Source organism: Montipora foliosa, chromosome 1 (assembly GCF_036669935.1).
Source record: "Montipora foliosa isolate CH-2021 chromosome 1, ASM3666993v2, whole genome shotgun sequence".
NCBI classification, from domain to species: Eukaryota; Metazoa; Cnidaria; class Anthozoa; order Scleractinia; family Acroporidae; genus Montipora; species Montipora foliosa.
In genome coordinates this window covers 8,522,885-8,542,744 of record NC_090869.1, presented here as the reverse complement: position 1 = coordinate 8,542,744, position 19,860 = coordinate 8,522,885, and the positions used below count along the sequence as shown (strand labels likewise).

General features: G+C 39.9%; 1 protein-coding gene and 1 pseudogene across 1 annotated transcript in view; both read left to right on the top strand.

The window, feature by feature from the left end:
- LOC137971682 (cytochrome P450 10-like) overlaps positions 1-4,755 on the top strand; it is a 12,316-nt gene extending 7,561 nt beyond the window's left edge. The window contains exons 5-8 of the mRNA XM_068818480.1: positions 706-784; positions 1,447-1,609; positions 2,062-2,105; positions 2,208-4,755. Coding sequence (XP_068674581.1) covers positions 706-784; positions 1,447-1,609; positions 2,062-2,105; positions 2,208-2,312 — 391 coding nt within the window. The 3' untranslated portion in view covers positions 2,313-4,755. The remainder of the gene's footprint in view (positions 1-705; positions 785-1,446; positions 1,610-2,061; positions 2,106-2,207) is intronic.
- Positions 4,756-5,856: 1,101 nt separating this feature from the next.
- Positions 5,857-18,011, top strand: LOC137974678 (galactosylceramide sulfotransferase-like; annotated as a pseudogene).
- Positions 18,012-19,860: the final 1,849 nt, after the last annotated feature.

Genomic DNA, 19,860 nt, shown 5'->3' with positions numbered 1-19,860 from the left:
TTCTGTTGCTAAATCAGCCTAATAGACAAAACGGTGCGATTCGAATTGCTTACGATGCTGCTTTTGTTATCTATTTTTGAAATTTCGCCTTGATTCCTCTTATAGCAAGACTATCTGACACTATAATCACCAACGCAATATATTGTTTCGACTTCTTTCCTTTCCGTGTAGCTAAGTAGCTTTAAATACCCGTAAAACGGAGCACTGATGGAGAGGGGGGAGTAAAATGAGCGCACCGTCGACCTCAGGTTTGTCAGTTGAATTACTGTTACGAGTTATCGACGTTAAATATGGTTGCTTTACTTTACTTTACTTTTATCAGTGGTATTGCTGTATGAAAAGGCAGTATAATTTAAAAGCGGTTTACCTGAGGCGATCAGCGCGAGTAGGGTGTTGCTGAAATTTTCGATTTCAGTCTTTGGCAGCAAAAACCCTCTCGACCGCTTAGGGAATCAGACTCCTTCCTCATCCTGTAAAATAATGTGTGACAACAAGATAACATTTAGCATTGCTCTCATTGATAGCCAAGTCGATCGACACATGACTTCAAAATTGCCCAATTTGGGTCCCTATTTTGTTTGAGTCTGGTGTTTTTGTGACGAATGTTTGGAGGAGAGTTGGACCCGTTTACTGCTTATCGACAAACTTAATATCCTGTTACAATATATATAAAGCTTTTGTGTTGTTCCCTCGTTTTTTTTCTAGGATGTATCCTGTTGCTTGGGAAAATGCCCGTATTCTCCCGGAAGAGATCGTTATCCAGGGCTATCGCATACCTCCCAAGGCAAGTCAATTTGATAAGCCGACAAGGCGAACTTGATTGGTTCTTCCCAGTTAAACGGTCTATGCTTCTTCCTCACTGAGGGTGTTGTAAACAGTTTTTCTTTTATGGTTAACCCTAAGCCTAACAAGACGAAGTGCATCAATAGTACTCTATTCTAGGTGCGACCCAGTCGATCAACGCCTTCGCTGTAGCTTTCGTTGCACCTGCACAGAGCCCCTAGGGTCAAAAAATTACCCAATGGTTATTTGAACGTCAGCACAAAATAATATTTTTCTTTATCATGACATGTATAAAACGTAAAGAAATGTCACGTGGAGTTTTGGTGGATGTTAGCTAATGATATTCGGTGCAAGGACGCCCACACTTGGTTCAGTCTCAAGTGAAGCATCAAAAAGCACATTAGCGTCCGCAGAACCTTCGGGTTTTTTTAATGTTTTGGTCACGTCGTTGACCAAGTGACCAAAAGAAACGGAGGGATCTGGGGACGAGCATGCTCAAAGCAAAGAAGGTGCTTTTACGTGTTCTATTCTATTTCATTCACGCTAGAACATCATCAAGACATCATCGCGTCCGCGTTTTACATTCAGACTTGTTTTTTCTTGCGTTTGCGTCTTCCCATACTCTACCCTCTCAACCCTTACGAATTGACTTCTCTTTGGCAGACAATGATTCGTATGCCGTTGTACGCAATGGGCCGTAATCCCAAGCTGTTTGATGAACCTCAAAAGTACAAACCCGAACGATGGCTGAGGGATGATACACACAAGTCCCCATATCATTCTTTTTCTTCGCTCCCTTTCGGATTTGGCACCCGAATGTGTATTGGTAAGAAGATGCATTTACATTCAATGAGTAGCAATAATTGATAATACGTGAGTATTGAAATTGGACTTGGCCAAGTTATTCGAAAGCAGTGTCAGCGCTAATGTATATTTGATGTGCGGGTTTTATGCAAAAGAACTGAATGATTCTCCCACTTAACTGGTTGTCACTTTATAGACATCTGAAAAATTCAGGCGCCTTCAACTGGATTCGAACGCATGACCTCTGCGATGCCCGTGCGATGCTTTACCAACTGAGCTATGAAGCCACACAGTTGGGAGCAGCAGCTGTTCAATCATTGGGCTCATGTTTTACGTGAAAGGACTAATGAAATGAAAGAGAAATGCAACTATTAGTTGCCATGGCATTTAAACTAGTTTAGCGCTTACCTGACTCCTACGAACTCGTTCCTGATCAATTGGTTTAATAATACTTTATTCTTTTTGCTTGAACAGGGCGCCGAGTGGCCGAATTAGAAATGCGTCTCTTTCTTTCGCAGGTAGGAATTTTCCATCTATCTGTCTATCTGTCTGTCTGCCTGTCTGTCTGTCTAACAGACCCCCTTTTGTACCATGTTAATCATCTCTCTTTTTTCACACAGGTGTGTCAGAACTTCTGGGTGGAGTCTTTGAATGAGGTCCAACCAATCATTACCTCACTTGTAGTTCCAGATAAGGAAGTCGAGTTACGATTTGCGGAACGATAAACGGTCAAGTTCTTTTGTTTTTTTTAACTTAACAATCGAAGAAACAGTTTTATTTGCTTGGTGTCATTGCGGCAAACGTAAAGTTGCTTGTAGTAAAACTATCAAAATCTTCACTGAGGCGAACATCACCTGACATCAATTAGGTTTCATTGATTTTGGGCAAACAGCAAGCAACGACAACGCTGACGGCAACGAGAACGTCCTAAATGTGTATGTTCAGTAGGCAAAAACAATAGCTTTGCACGCCTTACACGTGCGTTTTTCAGTTTTGTTCATTTCTTTGCCGTCGTCTACTAAATACCGTGAAACAGGTCCTATTGAAAACGTCAGCAATTTTCATTTTCTTCCCTAACTGAAGCGCCGTTCCGACCAGTGTCATTCTTGAGGAACTAACACCCTAGTCATACTCAAAAGATTGAAATAGTCCCGAATCACTTCGGGACTATTTCAACTTTTTGAATACAGCGTGTACAACATTTTGAAACAATGACGTGAATTTATATTTTGAGATGACGTTCTCGTTGCCGTCGCCGTCGTCGTTGCCAAGTTCTCAAATTTCAGCCTGATGACGGTTTGCCGTTCTCTGTAAACGCGATTCTCGTAAATCTCTCTTAATTGGCTATCGTCAGCGCTGGAAAGCAAGGGTCGTCTTTTAACCCCGCCTCAGATTGCAACCAATAGGGAGTTCACAGTCACGCTATGTCACGCGTGACCAGTAACCACAAGACTGAAATTAGGGAATTTAAGAAACGGCGACGGCTACGGCTACGACATCGCCACAAAACAGTAATATCATTGTTTAAAAGAGCATAAATAGTCGTGTTGCACGTGCAGCACGGATTTTAGCAAGCATCTTAGCGAAATCACTGAATTTGAGATTTTGACGACAACGTTAGCATGCAACAGAGATTGTTTCATTCTCTATTTTAACTTTGAAACCGCTCGTACCAATTTATTTTTAGGATACTTCGTCCATATTGTAGCGCGTGATTGAGACTGGGTAATCGCGAAAGACTTATGATAGGGCCAAGTTATATTTTGAGGTGACGTTTTTGTCGACCGTCGCCGTCGTGGATCTTAAATTCCCTATTAACTTTCGAATTCCACTTTGGAGCTTCCGTGATTTGAATGGAATCTGGGAGAAATTTGCTTAGAAAAATGCACAGTAACTGAACAAAATTCATCAAACGCTTGAAATAGTTTTCAATTTCAAACACCGTTTATTTTACAATAAAAAGAAACTTTATAGGTAAGAATTTGCGATATATCAAGGAAAGTATCCACGGAAATTCAGAATCTCGAGAACAAAGTTCAAAACTGGCACGCACTTCAAATTTCAAAACTACTGGTCACGCGTGACATAGCGTGACTGTAAGCAAGGACAACGGCAACGTCAACGAAAAAACGTCGCTGCATAATATAACTTATAACAATATAATTGGGATAGTACGCGCACTCTCATTGGTCAATAGCTGTGTTTAGATGAGAGTATGTAAACACGGCTGTGACATCGCACGAATTTTGATTGGTTATGTGTTGTGAGACGCTCGTTTTGATTGGCTGGTAGGAAATATGAGCGTGTATAAAGAAAATCTGTTTCAATCAATCAGAAGTTAAAAAAAACAGCATTTTCCTTCATTTGTCGAATTATTTTTGAGAGAGATTTTATAAAAGCAATAGAGGACTTTTTTCCGTGTTTACACTCGTGGAATTGGGAGAATTCTCGACTGGACAGTTATGCAAACCCTCCAAACCCAACTCCCCTCGTCTTTAGGTGAGGCTATGTAAACACGAAAAAAGTCCTCGGATGCTTAAGGGCCCACATACGGATTTTTTGCGCGTTGCTAAGGAAGTGAAATGTTACTTCCGCTAAACGACGTCATCATATCATGAGCTGACAAGAAAACCCACTCACCAGCAAAAGTCACCGCACGAACGGTTGTTTCCATCGAATGTGATTCCTGGCCCTTTCTCGCGCTTGTTCTCAAATCAACTGCGCATGCGTAAACAAACTGACTTCCGGTTTGAGAAAAAGCTAAATCTCCGGCGGTCTTTAAATTGAATTAATTTTTTTTTGCATGGCACGTTTCACCCCCAAATGCAGAATATAGCTAAGCATTGATTTTTTTTCAAATCATCTTTTTTGAAAGAGTTATGGGTATTTCAGTATCGTTTATGTCTTTAAAAAGAACATTTTTTAAAATGAAAAGAAAACCATGCTTGGCTGGATGCAAAAAACGAATACAAACTAGATGCTTCTGTGAAGCATACACTGGCTTGCCTGTGGTACGTGCTACAGAAAATCAGAAGGCACTGAATTGTGTGGTATTGAAATACAGCATTCCAGTCTCTGAAGAATAACAAATAAAAGAGAAGCGAGAAACATTGGCTTCTGGGCTGACATGTTGATAATTTTCAAGTTCCCTCACAACTTCTTTTCACCACAAGTGTGCCCTATGAGCATCCGAAAACTTAGGGCGCGTTCGATTGACCCTATTCCGGAATAAGAATACGTGAAGTGATGATTAAAACGATAGGTTTGGCGCGTTTCGAAGAAGTAAGGATAATAAAAATATGTTTAAAATAGCATTTTAGCAGATATTTGACAAATTTAATGTGAATATCTGTAAGAACGAAGGATTTTGAACTTACATTCCTTGTATTCCTATTCCGGAATACGGTCAATCGAACGCACCCTTAGTAATACTAAACTTCACTGAAGTCAAGCCCTGTTTCGCGGGGTTAGTGTTGGGATGGGAGACCAAAACAATAAACCTCTCCTAAAAAATAGAAACATCTGACCGAAAATACTATTAACGCTAACAAATGCGAACTCAGCAAGGTACAGATTCTGTTAGCTTGCTTTATGCAAAACAAATATTGATGAAAAAGCAAATAAATATTGATACACAGTTTTCAGAAAGAGCAGAAGGAAGTTTCCCGGACGGTCGATCGAGAATAAAATATTTACGACATGAAAACAACATTAATTTTGAACCTTGAATATAGAATATAAAAAGTTACGATCAGCGACAAACATTTTGGGAGATTTTTGCTACGTTCAAGTAAATTGCAAAATCGAAAGTGTCATGGCCGGAATTCAGCGGGCGCCGTGATTAAGTTACCGCGGCATGTTTACTCGCCAAACAGTGAAGCATCTGTGTCAAATGAGATCATGACTAAAACACCACACGAGTACATACGGGTAACATACGAGTAACATACGAGTAACATACGGAACATACGGACACATACGAGTAACACACGACTAACATACGAGTAACATACGGATACATACGACTAACATACGGATACATACGAGTAAAAAAATACGAAAATATACGAGTAAAATTCATACCAGTAAATTTTTATGCAAAGTAACGACAACTTAAGTAAAATATTACGCATTACTTCCCCGACTAAGGAAAGTTTGCGTTACAAGAGCAAAGATATTTGATATTAATATCAAATATCTGGGGTCATGCCTGGTAATCTGATGTGCGCAAAAAAATAGCCTGTCGCGCAGTGGATGGTCTTCACGCGTTCGATCTTTACCGTGCACTGAACAGATTGAAGAGCGTAATACTGATTAACAGATGACACATTTGAGAAAGGAACCGTGATGTAGATGTAACTAACAGTGGTAAGTGAAGTGTTTTTGCTACCGCAGATGATACCAAAAATCTGCTTTAGTTTTGTAACATGAAAGATAAAAGCACATATTTTGCAAACCAAACAAACCATCGATTGCATTATGATTTAAGCCAACTGAACAGTCACAGAATGACACAATCAGTAAATATTTAGTCTTATATGTCTGTTTATATTTGTCTTTTAAAAGTGTGTTGTTAAAATATCAGGAAAAAATCATTCTTCGGACGTACGGTCAGGGGCACTCAACGAGAATATAGTTCAAAACCACTTAAACATAGCATTGTTACACGGATTTTGGTATTTAACGGTAGATATAGGCATTACATGCATTACAGGCCAAAGCAGTGCAAATGAAGCAGTTAAATTTTAGCTGTTGATGTTACAAGTTGCTTTCGTGGTTGATTATGACTGCCAGGCCAGGCTTCTGCCATGCCGCCCAGAAAGGCGAAGCCCTTAGGCTTCTTAGAACCAACTCTTCAAAGGCAACGTTTGAAGAAAACGTTAAAAATTTCAGATCACACTTGCGTGTCCGAGGCTATCCAGATAATCTGGTAAACAAAGTCCTCGCAGAAGTCAAATTTATAGTTTCTCTAGTCGGCACTTCAAAAAAAAACCGCAAAAAGTGCAAAACGGATTAATGCCTTTTGTCACACAGTATAATCCATCAGTGCCTAACCTTAAAATTATTTTAATGAGCAAATCAGGGGCTGATTTAGGATGGGGGGGGGGGGCGACGCGGCCTCTGATATGAAGTGTGTGTGAGTGAGTGTGTGGATGCCACCCCCCTCAGATTTTGCACATTTTGGAAAGGAGATTTACTCTGTTGCTGAAACTTTAAGCAGCTGTTCGTTTATTGCTTGCGGATTTTTTGATGTGTCAACTGTTCCCAAAATTTGACATTTTAAACATAATTCGTCTAGTTTCTCAACACGAAGTTTCAAAATCGATACATTTTTACATGTACATGGTTACATTTAAGCTTTCTGGCTTGATTTCGCACTGCTTTTTTTGCCATTAAAAAGGGCAACTACAGAGATGCCAACCTATGGAGATCTAAAATCTGGAGATTTTTTCCATCCGGTCTCTCCACCCCTCCCCCCTCGATCAACCTACCCACTCCCCCTCCCCTCCTCTCCCCCCCGCCCTAAACGCACCCACCCATCCCCCAGCAGCTCCTTCAGAATACAAGAATATTCTGCCACCATTGTGAATTTGCGGGAAAACAGGGTACTTATGTCAAGAATTTTTATTGGTGAATCGGAGATCCAATCAAACAATCGGTTATATGGCTATGATAGCTAAAGGAAGTGATTTTGTTTAGTTCTATTAACGTGTGTTTGAAACTCAGAGATGAAGAAATGCATTAAGAAACAATGAAACGAGTTTGGAAAAATCGATCTTTTTTAAACTTGGGGATGCAATTTGAGTCTAGAATGGAGAAACGTCTGTGAAAGGTTCAGAGTCATTTTTATCCGGGAGATTTAATGACCCGTACGGGAGACCGGGAGATTCGTTCCGTATCCGGGAGAGTTGGCATGTATGCAACTAAGGTGAAATAGTGAAATCAAGACGGCGGTTCTGATGACGTCATACGACGTCAGCGACGTCAGCAAAATATATTGTTTTACTGTGACTAAATTTAACGAAAGCCTTGGGGGGGTGGGTGGACCAACATCCCCCCCTTCCCCCTCAAACTGAACCGGGAACGTGTTTGCTGACGTGCAAAAATGCTTGCAAGGCTTATAATTAGAGCTTAGTTTATGAGAAAAACACTCGTACTACTCGTATGTATTGGTATGTATCCGTATGTTAGTCGTATGTATCCGTGTGTTAGTCGTATGTATCCGTATGTTAGTCGTATGTTAGTCGTATGTAGTCGTATGTTAGTCGTATGTATTCGTATGTATCCGTATGTTCCGTATGTTACTCGTATGTTACCCGTATGTACTCGTGTGGTGTTTTAGTCATGATCGTCAAATGATGGCAAGATACCGGGTTTTTGTAACTTTCTTTTTCTGTCAAGTGTTATAAAGTTTGACAATGAAATGAGCGAAGTCAAAACAAAGATCACAATCGCCCAACTCTTGTTTCTTTTTCTGTCAAGTGTTATAAAGTTTGACAATGAAATGGGCGAAGTCAAAACAAAGATCACAATCGCCCAACTCTTGTTTATGCAAAGTCAAAATTTACTCTCCAAGACGCGTACGACGTTATTTATCACCAGGTAATTCCATCATTTTGGAAATAGCAGCTACTTTATTATTCATCTGCGTCACAAGTTTTCACTGATTTTGGGCCTCATTTTGTTGAAACTCAAGCACGCTTCCAACAGGCCTGTGAACCCTTCCTGCTTACAGAGCAATACTAAAAAACTTCTCCCATATCACATTTCAACCTTAAGCTCGAAAATTCAAGACACAACATGATATTATAATTCACAAAGGCAGAAAATACCACAGAATCCTTTTCCAGCGAAAATTTTATTGAAACAAACAACATATTTGCTCTTAGAGGCGAAAACCTCTTCCTATTTGATTGCGTGCGTGAAGACAAGAAACTCAATTGTGTCAAATTACCATGTACTTCAGGTAAATACTGCACACTTTGATTTCGTCTCGACGGGCGATAGATTGTTGTCGAAGTCCAGTACTCGTCGCTTTTGAGATTCATGCCTAGTTTATCCAACTGACTTTCCATTATTGAGCTTCATAAGGGTATATTTTGTTTAAGGATCCACTAAAACGCCATTCGCGTTGCATGACTTTCGACGCCATTGCAGGCTAAGTTAATGATTCTACTGTGTCCACAAGAGAAATCTACGCAGTTCCAGTACCCTCTCGATCCTAAGAAAATACGCGCAGAAGGCTCTATACACAAAGACACTACTTACCAGGGGAGTGACAGGCAAGACTTTTGTGATCGCGTTAACGCAAACGTGATTATTGCGTCACAGTCTTGTTCGCCATATACAATACGGGCGAACTATCCTGTGAACAGTTTTACAGTGAAAATAGAAAATGAATGGTTCATTTTTATATGCTCACGTTGTCGTCAAAACCTAACATTTAGTTAAACTAGTTTTAAAAACTTATACACAGTTGAAGCGTACGAGCTTTCGGCTCCTTCTCGGAGGCTTGTTCACATATAAATGAAAAACAAGAATTGTGAACCGGTAAACTGTTAACGGTCACGTCATTTAGCAACACGTGACCGCAACAGATTCTTGTTTTTCATTTATATGTGAACAAGCCTCCGAGAAGGAGCCGAAAGCTCGTACGCTTCAACTTTCTATATGTACTGTGTATAAGTTTTTAAAACTAGTTTAATAGTATGTTTTCACCAGTACAGTGTAACGTTCATAGAAGTACTAACATTTAGTGATTTCACATTGTTGTTTTGTGGAGTACGGCAGACAGATGCACGGAACCTTGCAGCACGATTATGGAGTAATTTAAAATTATTAAGAATGATACTTTTGACTGCGTGATTATGAGGATGGAAAGTGAGGGTTAATGGAATTCTGTCATTCTTATCTTTTTGTGACGTTTGTAGCGATGACTGTCGATCAAATTGTTGGGCGCGACGATGGCCCGCTTTGACCACACAGACTGGATAGCCACGTTTTTCGAAGACCTGGCACATCTCTTCTGATTTGCTGGAAAAATCAGAGTCATCACTACATAGACGTCGAAGTCTAAGAAATTGAGAATAAGGAATGGAGTTCTTGACATGTGATGGATGTGATGATGAATACAACAAATAACTGTGAGAATCTGTAGGTTTGTGGTGAACACTGGTACATAGCACGTTGCCACTAATAGAAACTTTGATACCTAGGAAAGCCGATGAATTTTCCGAAATTTCCCAGGTATATTTAACAGCCGGATGAAAAGAATTGACGGAGGTTATAAAATGATCGAGTTCTTCTCTGCTGGATGAAATAGCGCCGATACAATAGTCGATGTAGCGGCCGTAGGGTTCAGGTTTGGGGCCGTTGTACTGATTAAAAAATTGGTGTTTAACATATCCTACAAAAAGATTGGCATAGCTAGGTCCCATTCTTGTGCCCATCGCTACACCATTAATTTTATGTAATAGTTGCCGGCGAATGAAAAACAATTAAGCGTTACTAGTTTCCGAGCTTGGTTCTTTGACAGTGCGTTGATCGAAAAAGTGTTTAAGTGCTTGAAGACATTCGCTATTGGGAATGACTGTGTACGGAGATGTAATGTCCATGGTGAAAATAAGTTTGTCTTGGCCGGAGAAATTGAAATCCTGTCTCTGTGGTCAAAGCGGGCCATCATCGCGCCCAACAATTTGATCGACAGTCGTCACTACAAACGTCACAAAAAGATAAGAATGACAGAATTCCATTCACCCTCACTTTCCATCCTCATAATCACGCAGTCAAAAGTATCATTCTTAATAATTTTAAATTACTCCAAAATGATCCCGAGACTGGTAGAATCTTTTCGCAACCTCCACTCATTTCAGTTAAACGCGACAAAAACGTAGGCAATTTTTTAGTTAGAAGCGCGCTCAAAACTAACGAGCAACCCGGCACTTTCAAATGCGCGCGCTCACGATGTAAAACTTCTCTTTTCGTTGTTAACACTAGCAAGATATCGGGACCTAAGCGATCTGTTAAGATCACCGATCGTTTCACATGTACCTCCGCAAATGTCATTTATTGCATAACCGCATACGTTATGCAATAAATTATACATTGGCGAGACAGGTAGACGACTAGGTGACCGATTCCGCGAACACCTTCGCGATGTTGAGAAGAATGACAAAGATGTATCTAAGCCAGTCGCTCGTCATTTTAATCTCCCTAACCACTCCAAAAAAACACATGGCTATCTGCGGCCTTTCCCTACATCTAGGTACGACGGAAAGCCGCGTGAATCTGGAACAAAAATTCATCTTCCAAATCGGCACCCTTAAACCTCACGGTATTAACGAACGCTTTCATTTAACTAACATATTCCTATTTTTCACGTTGCCATGTTACCACCAATAGCGTAGCTCCTACTCTACTGTAAAAACTACACGTAACCCATAATTCCTCGATTCGATCTGACGAAGAGCTAACGCTCGAAACGTCAGCTTTTAGAATCTCTGTACGGTGGTCAATTTTCATTATCAACTCCGTTGATAAAACTACTTCCCCACCGACGCAGCACCACAGTTTCTTTAGAAACTACCCCCTTCAGTCTCCCGAGAAGACATGTAGTTACTAGTACAACAACAACAACAACAACAACAAAACTTTATTCGTGCCCAGAAATTATATAGAGTTAACATAAATACAAGAAAGAAAAAATTGGAAAGGGAAAAGAGCACAGCCACCTAGAAATAGCTAGGCTAATCGAGCTAAGTGGCTAGGCCAAGCGGAAAATTTGCAAATACCCTACATTAACATAGAACTACGGACACGATTTACCGTTCACGCATACACGCGCACACACAAATAACAATAGACAAGGGGAAGTGCACACGTTAAAATTGGAAAATAAAGTACATCAATGAGCCAATCAGTAGTTGGAGATAAGCGATTATTTTAAGAAGATTTTAAAACAGGTACGACTCTTAGATTTTAATGACTCTTCAATGGAATTCCAAACTTTAGCTCCAAAAAAACGAATGTTAAATTTGCCATAATTGGTCCTCGCTTTAGGCAAATAGTATGAAATCTTACTCGCCAGTCTGGTTTGATATTGATGCACTTTGTTGATACTCTTAAAAAAATCATTAAAAATTAAGGGCAATCTGTTGGAGTAATAGTCATACATGAATAAAGCACAATACAAGTATAATAAGTCACTAACTTTGAGTATTTCCAATTTCCGAAAGAGCAGACTAGAGTGGCAATTATACTCCGAGAATGTTATTATTCTGACAGCTCTTTTTTGTAAGGTGATAAGAGGAAGGAGAGTTGTTTGATATGTAGTCCCCCAGGTTATTAGACTATAAGTCAGGAAGGGATAGATAAGTGAGTAATACAACTGAACAAGGACCAGACCAGTCATATAGTGCCGTATCTTAGAGAGTATGCCAATACATTTCTTAATCTTTCTTGAAATATGTGAAATGTGATACTTCCAACTGAGATGCGATTCAATGAGAAGATCCAAGTACTTAATAAATTTCTCTTGCACAATCTCCCTGTTAGAGATTTTTAGTTTGACTATGTGCCCCTTGACCTTTTGAGGGGGACGGAAAATAATGAAATTTGTCTTATCAATATTTAATGAAACTTTATTAGCCATAAGCCAGTCAGATACCATTCTCAGATTATGATTAACAATGGACTCACATAATCCAAGAGGAAAACATTTCAACACTCGACCAAGTGGAACTCGGAACCGATCAAGGGACCCGTCACAGCAATTGCTGAATTTACTTCTGGCTACACTTCAAAACGGTCGATGAACATAAAAGCGGAAATCAACAGTAAGCTTTACTTTAATAGTCACTTACTTACACCAGCTTATGCAAATCAATCTAGTCGTATTTATTCGACTGATATTATTCTATTAATTTTTTACGTAGTCCAACAGTTATCCTTTATTTTTTAACGTACTTTAATTTATCTAATCATCACTATTATTTCTTCAAGATGAATAATCAAAATAACGTTTTTAATATAATTTCTTTGAATATTCAAGGCCTAAAAACTAGGCTTAAACAGACGAAACAAACCATCTCGAATACCAAATTGAACATTAAATCAATTAAATCTAAGCTATCCAAATTTGATATTATCTGTCTCCAAGAAACATGGGCAAAAGACGAGACATTAACTTTTCAAGGGTACACAGTGTACTCAACCGTTAAAAACACCGTAAGCAGACGAGGCCAAGCAGGGGTATCGGTATTAATTCGAGACCATCATCAAAATTTTGTTTCTCGTATACACAGTGATTTCCCCAACATAATTTGGTGCCGATTACATAAGCAATTGCTTGGACTCCAGGCAGACATTTTCCTGGCTGCAGTTTATCTACCCCCACTACAATCACAACGAAAGGCAGGAGAAGACGTTATCAGTATCTTAGAAAAAGAAATTCACAAGTACTCTACCCAAGGCCAAGTTCTTTTACTTGGTGACTTCAATGCGAGAACGGGGACATTAAACGATTTCATTGAAAACGATGCGGATGACTTTTTAACAATTCATAATACCTACAATCAAGACACGGATTGCCCAAAGCGAAACAATGCGGACTACACAATCAACAAAGTAGGAAGAGAAATATTACGATTATGCATAGGAAATAGATTGCAAATTTTGAATGGCAGGCTAACAGGTGATCTCGATGGAAAATACACTTGCTATCAAACTAATGGGGCAAGCACAGTCGATTACGCACTAGCAAGTGAAGACCATATAAAGACGACATTAGGATTTCAAGTTCAAGCCTTGACAACCTACTCAGATCATTGTCCTATCAGTCTAAAATTAACTCCCTCCCGCTCTCACATGGTAAAAGACAATGCACCTAGACAACCACTATGCAAAGCAGCACCTACTCAAAAGAACTTTAAAAAGTTTCTTTGGAAGGCAGATTCAAAAGACAAATTTCTCAGTGCATTATCCAATCCTAATGTTCAAAGATTATTTGATTATTTGATTCCTTCAACTCAGAACACCACGCATCAGTAGACGATGAAATCTCGCAATTTAACCAAATTATCAATTCGGTGGCCAAATCATGCCTAGCAACATCGCGGAAAACATCTAAAACTACCAAAGAAAAGAAACCATGGTACGATCACACCTGCAGACAGTTAAAGAAACAACTGCAACAATTAGTAAAGAAAATTAACCCCAGTTCTCACCAATCACTACGACAAGATTATTTTGTTCTTAAAAACAAATACAAAAAGCATGTCAAAATGATGCATAAAAGATACAAAAACCAAATAGTAAATGAAATTAATGCTTTACACCCAAAACACAGTCAAGATTTCTGGAGGTATATTAATCAACTTAGAAAAAGCGATGCCGTGTCGAAGAGAAAACCTCTGTTTCGTCAAAAGATTGGATATGTCATTATCAGAAATTATTATATGATAGCCAGGAACCGCACACCACTTTGGACTTTTCAAATGAAGATGTGGACCGGGAAAACGAAAATTCACCGAATAACGACATTTTAGGACAACCTATTACGACCAACGAAATCCATGAACAAATATCAAAACTCAAGTTGAAGAAAGCTTCGGGTATGGATTGTATCCTTAATGAAATGATTGAACACGGACGCTATTATCTAATGCCTTTATTAGAAAAACTGTTCAATGATATACTAGACAGTGGAACATTCCCAACCCATTGGAACATAGGTGTTATAAAACCGATATATAAAAGAAAGGGTGATAAGCGGTCTCCAGCAAATTATAGAAAAATACCCCATGGTACACAGAGAACATTGCCTGTAGGGTATAACTTGGACGGTACCCTTTAAGTATAGACATAAAAGCTTCAATATTTAGTTACTCGCTTAGATTACAGCATAAAACAGTCAACCCTCTATTAAAGGAAGCCTTTCATCACGCAAAAAATCACAGCCAATTTTTGGATGTATTAAATAATGACGAAACTATACGAATGCACTCTACAGGCAATACATCAAGCCAACTACAGATTAAGAATGCTCGTTCCTCCATAAAGAAACAGCTTAAAAAGGACTACATTCGAAATTGGCTGAAGGCTCGCAACAACACTTCCGAAGGCTCTAGAGAGAAATTTACACACAAAGAAGTCAAATTCGACTACCAATTGGAAGCTCAAAACTATCAGAAACCCAGCACATAGAATAAGTATGACAAAATTGCGTCTGGGGGTTCATAGCTTGCGAATACAGACTGGGAAATACGAAAATAGAGGTGCACCAATCCCAGTAGATGGAAGAACGTGTCTAGTCTGCAATAAAGGCTATATAGAAGACGATCAGCACTTCTTGATGTATTGCCCAGGGTACGATAACATTGGAAATGAGCTCCATTCTCTCCTTTCAACACACGATGTTGTTTTCAAAAGCCTTAATGATGAGGATAAAATACGGTATTTACTTACCCTAGAAAACGAAAGCACTTCAAAGATATTAGGTAAATATGCATATTTAATGTTTCAGAAGAGAAAAGACTTCCTAAATGCAAAATAATTAAAATAATAATTTTATACCAATTGTATTACAAGTAATTGTATGATCTTTTTAGTTAATTAGTTATTCTAGTAGATATCATCACCTTTATTGTAACGAGACCGATACCTCCCTTTGGAGAGTAAGGCGCAATAAAGATTTACTGTTTACTGTTTACTGTTTACTCACTCACTCACTCACTCACTCACTCACTCACTCACAACCCGGTGACATAGTGTGTAGTGCAATTACAAAGTGCACTACCACGAAAAAGCAAACAACTTGGTGAATAAAGGCGTTTCATTTTGAAGAAAACTCGGTGGGGAAGTGAAAAACAGAAATGGGTTTGTCAGCTGAGAGATATAGTAAATTGATAATCGTAAAGAAATTTGAAAGCTGCCCGTTTCGAGCGTCAGCCCTTCGTCAAAGCGAATTTTATTAGGGAATTTGGGTCGATAGTGGTTTATATGGGAACTTGCTTAATAGTTGAGGCTAAACTACACTGGTTGCAAATGACCGCGAACCGCTGACTTGACTTTCTCTTTGAAGGGGTAGTTTCTCAAGAAACTGTGATGCTGCGTCGGTGGGGAAGTAGTATACAAAAATTTGGTTTTATCAACGGAGTTGATAATGTAAATTGGCCACCGTACAGAGATTCTAAAAGCTGACGTTTCGAGCGTTAGCCATTCGTCAGAGCGAATCGAGGGATTATGGGTTACGTGTAGTTTTTATAGTAGAGTAGGAGCTACGCTATTGGTGGTAACATGGCAACGTGAAAAATAGGAATATATTAGTTAAATGAAAAGCGTTCGTTAATACCGTGAGGATTAAGGGTGCCGATTTGAAAGATGAATTTTTGCTCCAGATTCTTGCGGCTTTCCGTCGTACCTAGATGTAGGGAAAGGCCGCAGATAGCCATGTGGTTTTTGGAGTGGTTGGGCAGATTAAAATGGCGAGCGACTGGCTTAGATGCATCCCTGTCATTCTTCTCAACATCGCGAAGGTGTTCGCGGAATCGGTCACCTAGTCGTCTACCTGTCTCACCGATGTATAATTTATTGCATAACGTACAGGTTATGCAATAAATGACATTTGCGGAGGTACATGTGAAACGATCGGTGATCTTAACAGATCGCTTAGGTCCCGATATCTTGCTAGTGTTGACAATGAAAGGACAAGTTTTGCATCGTGAGCGGGCGCATTTGAAAGTGCCGGGTTGCTCGTTAGTTTTGAGCGCGCTTCTAACTAAAAAGTTGCCTACGTTTTTGTCGCGTTTGAATGAAATAAGTGGAGGTTGCGAAAAGATTCTACCAGTCTCGGGATCATTTTGGAGTAATTTAAAATTACTAAGAATGATGCTTTTGACTGCGTGATTATGAGGATGGAAAGTGAGGGTGGATGGAATTCTGTCATTCTTATCTTTTTGTGACGTTTGTAGTGATGACTGTCGATCAAACTGTTGGGCGCGATGATGGCCCGCTTTGACCACGGAGACAGGATAGCCACGTTTTTCGAAGAACTGGCACATTTCCTCTGATTTGCTGGAAAAATCGGAGTCATCACTACATAGACGTCGAAGTCTAAGAAATTGAGAATAAGGAATGGAATTCTTGACATGTGATGGATGTGACGATGAATACAACAAATAACTGTGTTTCTCAGTTTGCCAGCAAAAACCGACGTTCAATTTTAATCGGCAATGAATATTGTGAAGGTCCGTTTTATCATTTTTGTCATTGTAGTGCAGCGGAGCTTCAGCAAAATGGCAAAGAGAGATTAAGCTGGGAATTTGACAAACGTGAGGGACAAAGTATGGGGTACATGATCGGCGCGAAGACTTCATGCAAACCAGTCAATAACATTTTATTTCTAAAGACACACAAGACGGGATCGAGCACAGTGACAAATATCTTAAACCGTTATGGCGATAGCAGAGATCTCTCATTTGCGTTACCTGTAGGAAAGAATACGTACCACTTTTTCTGGCCAAGACCATTTTTGCTTTGGTATGTAATAGCATTTGGTAAGGAGCCGAACATTCTATGCAATCACGCAAGATATAACAAGGAACCAATGAGATGGCTTTTTCCAAAGAAAACAACGCGATACATCACAATTCTGCGGGAACCAAGTGAACACTTTGAATCCATCTTCAACTTTTTCAAACTCGGAAGGTATTTTAAGGACTTACGAAATGTGACCACTCCTCTGCAGAGTTTCCTACAAAAAAGCAGAATTTTATTTTAACAAACCGCATTTAAACGTTACAGGCCTGAACAATCTATTGTAAATCCCAGCTTTATTTGAGCTGGGACTGGACACAATATATTACAGAGAAATCACCATGGTACAAGATTACATCCGTTTTCTTCAGCGAGAGTTCGATCTTGTTATGTTAATGGAATACTTCGACGAGTCGCTTGTACTCTTAAAACGACCACGCTTCTGTTGGAAAATCAACGGCATTTTGTATTTCAAACTAAATGAACGGCGGAGCGGAGATAGACAGAAACTTTCAAAGTACACAAGGGACCATCCTCGGAGACCCAGGGGCAGATCGCGGAGGCAAGGGCAAGTCTAAACCGGCAAAAGAAAATGGCGACGAAGAAAAGCATAGTAGGGCGAGAAGAGCCCCTGGGGACAAGTTCTTACCGGACCAGTTCCAAACAGCAGAGGTAATTCTCAATTCTGATTGGTGCCAGAAATTTTTTGTGTTTTTCTGCCCAATCAGAGGTCAGCATGCCGTGAAGTCGTTTCGTGTCTTCTTACACGGAAATCACTTGATCGCCATACTCGCCTGGTTCGTTTGGCAAGGTTTTGCTCGAGGACAGAAGTCTCAATCACAGCACAAAATGTACAGGAAATCGTTCGGAATATCGGCGGAGAAATACGCTGGCCCTTTCGCAGGTATCGTTACAGTAGCGTATTTCCAAGTGTGCGGGATTTGTTTAAAGATGTACTCCCCGATTCGCCTAAAATAGCAGTGATGAATTTTGACCTGACAATTATTTTTATTCTGCCCCCTTTTCCAAGTCGATGTATTTCTAGATTTCGTACATGAATTGCTGTGGCAGAAACTTTGCTAATCTCGAGAAATTCTTGATCGCACGGGCCACACTGGTATGTCGAGCACGCAGCACGACTTTATTTCAACGCGCGCCAAATTCAACGCTATTGAGCTTGTGTTCGCTTCTCGATATTGTTCACGATGAGCCTCCCGAAAGAAACAGTTGACGACTATTGTCGAGTTTTGTTAACAAACAGAGAGAGAAACCTTTATGGTGATTTTTGAGAATATTTGAAGACGTTTTCGATTAAACTTAAAAGTCCAGGCAGATGATGGTCTTTCTCGTGCAGCGCGACACTTGTCACAAAAGGGTGGAATCAATCTGGAAAAAAAAAGTCATTTGTCATTTCAGCAAAGCACTTGTTGAAAAGGTGACATCCCCTTTCTCCTTTGACATCGAGGCAAGGGGATGCACAAACTGCTTGTCACATTGACAAGGAAAAAGGTTATAGAATTCCCTTTGAAAATGTACCAATTAAGCCAACTCCACCATCCTCGGTGATGTCTTGTCCTGGTGAGTTAAAAAACCACCATGAGGAAAGCACCGAAACACCAAAATCAGTTGACACTGCTTTCCAAAATCAAGCAAAGGAACATCCGTCAAGGTATGCACATTTCCAATAATTATGTATACATGTATATATCGATGTAGCAGCCGGTCAGTATAAAACGGGGACTACGGACCCGGACTGCGGACCGGGTATAAAACGCGGACTAGGTAAAAACGCGGACTGAAGGCTGCGCACCGGCCACAAAATGCGGACTGAATACAAAACACTGTGAAAAAAGCATAGCGCAACGAAATAGCGATAGGCTGACGACATAAATTGAAGTTCGACATGGGAATGGTGGAAATACCCTGTTTTCCGCCATAATTGCCACGTGCATAATTGTCACGTGATAGATGTTAGCTGACGTTTATTCCAGCATGGCCGGAGTAATGGAGTAAGGGAGTGAGATCTTGTCACATTATTCTGCTTCTATCGGTCAATTTGGCCCACAGAACAAATAGAGAGGAACTCTTGGTTTACAAGAAGCGAGATTTTGTTCATTTTGAGTTCTTAATATGAAACCCCAACGTTGTTTACGTTCTTTCCTAATGCAGACGACCCGTGCAATACTGATGACGAAATCATTGTGATTTCGGATAGCTCGGAAAAGGAAGGTAAGTGAATGTTACATTTTATTCCCCCTCCTACTGTCACTGAATTGCTGTGTTTCGACCAATTTTTTACGCCCCAAAACACACGTGAAGCCGATCATGCATGCGTGTCAGTTGATCTCATTCTCACGTTATCGAATATCTTTATTCCAGAGGGAACAGTTGTAGGAGCTCGTGCAAATGTTGATTCTCAGGTAAGCCACAACTCTGACAGAACTCGAGACGTGTATTTACAGTTTGCTATTATGTACCAGTCAAAGTGAAGCTTAAACATCCCCCCGGGCAACCCCACGGGCATTTGAATTTTTGCAAATTTTTGGCTCAAATGCCCTCCTTCCCGGACCAAAAAGCTGTTCAAGTGCCTCATCATAGGTCCATTTCAGGTGATCAAATGCCCCCACCCCCGGGAAAATTACCAAACTTAAATACATTCCATACATTCATTCCATTATTTATACACCTACATATCAATCGTCGCAAATGTATTAAAATACTCATAAATACACCGGGTCG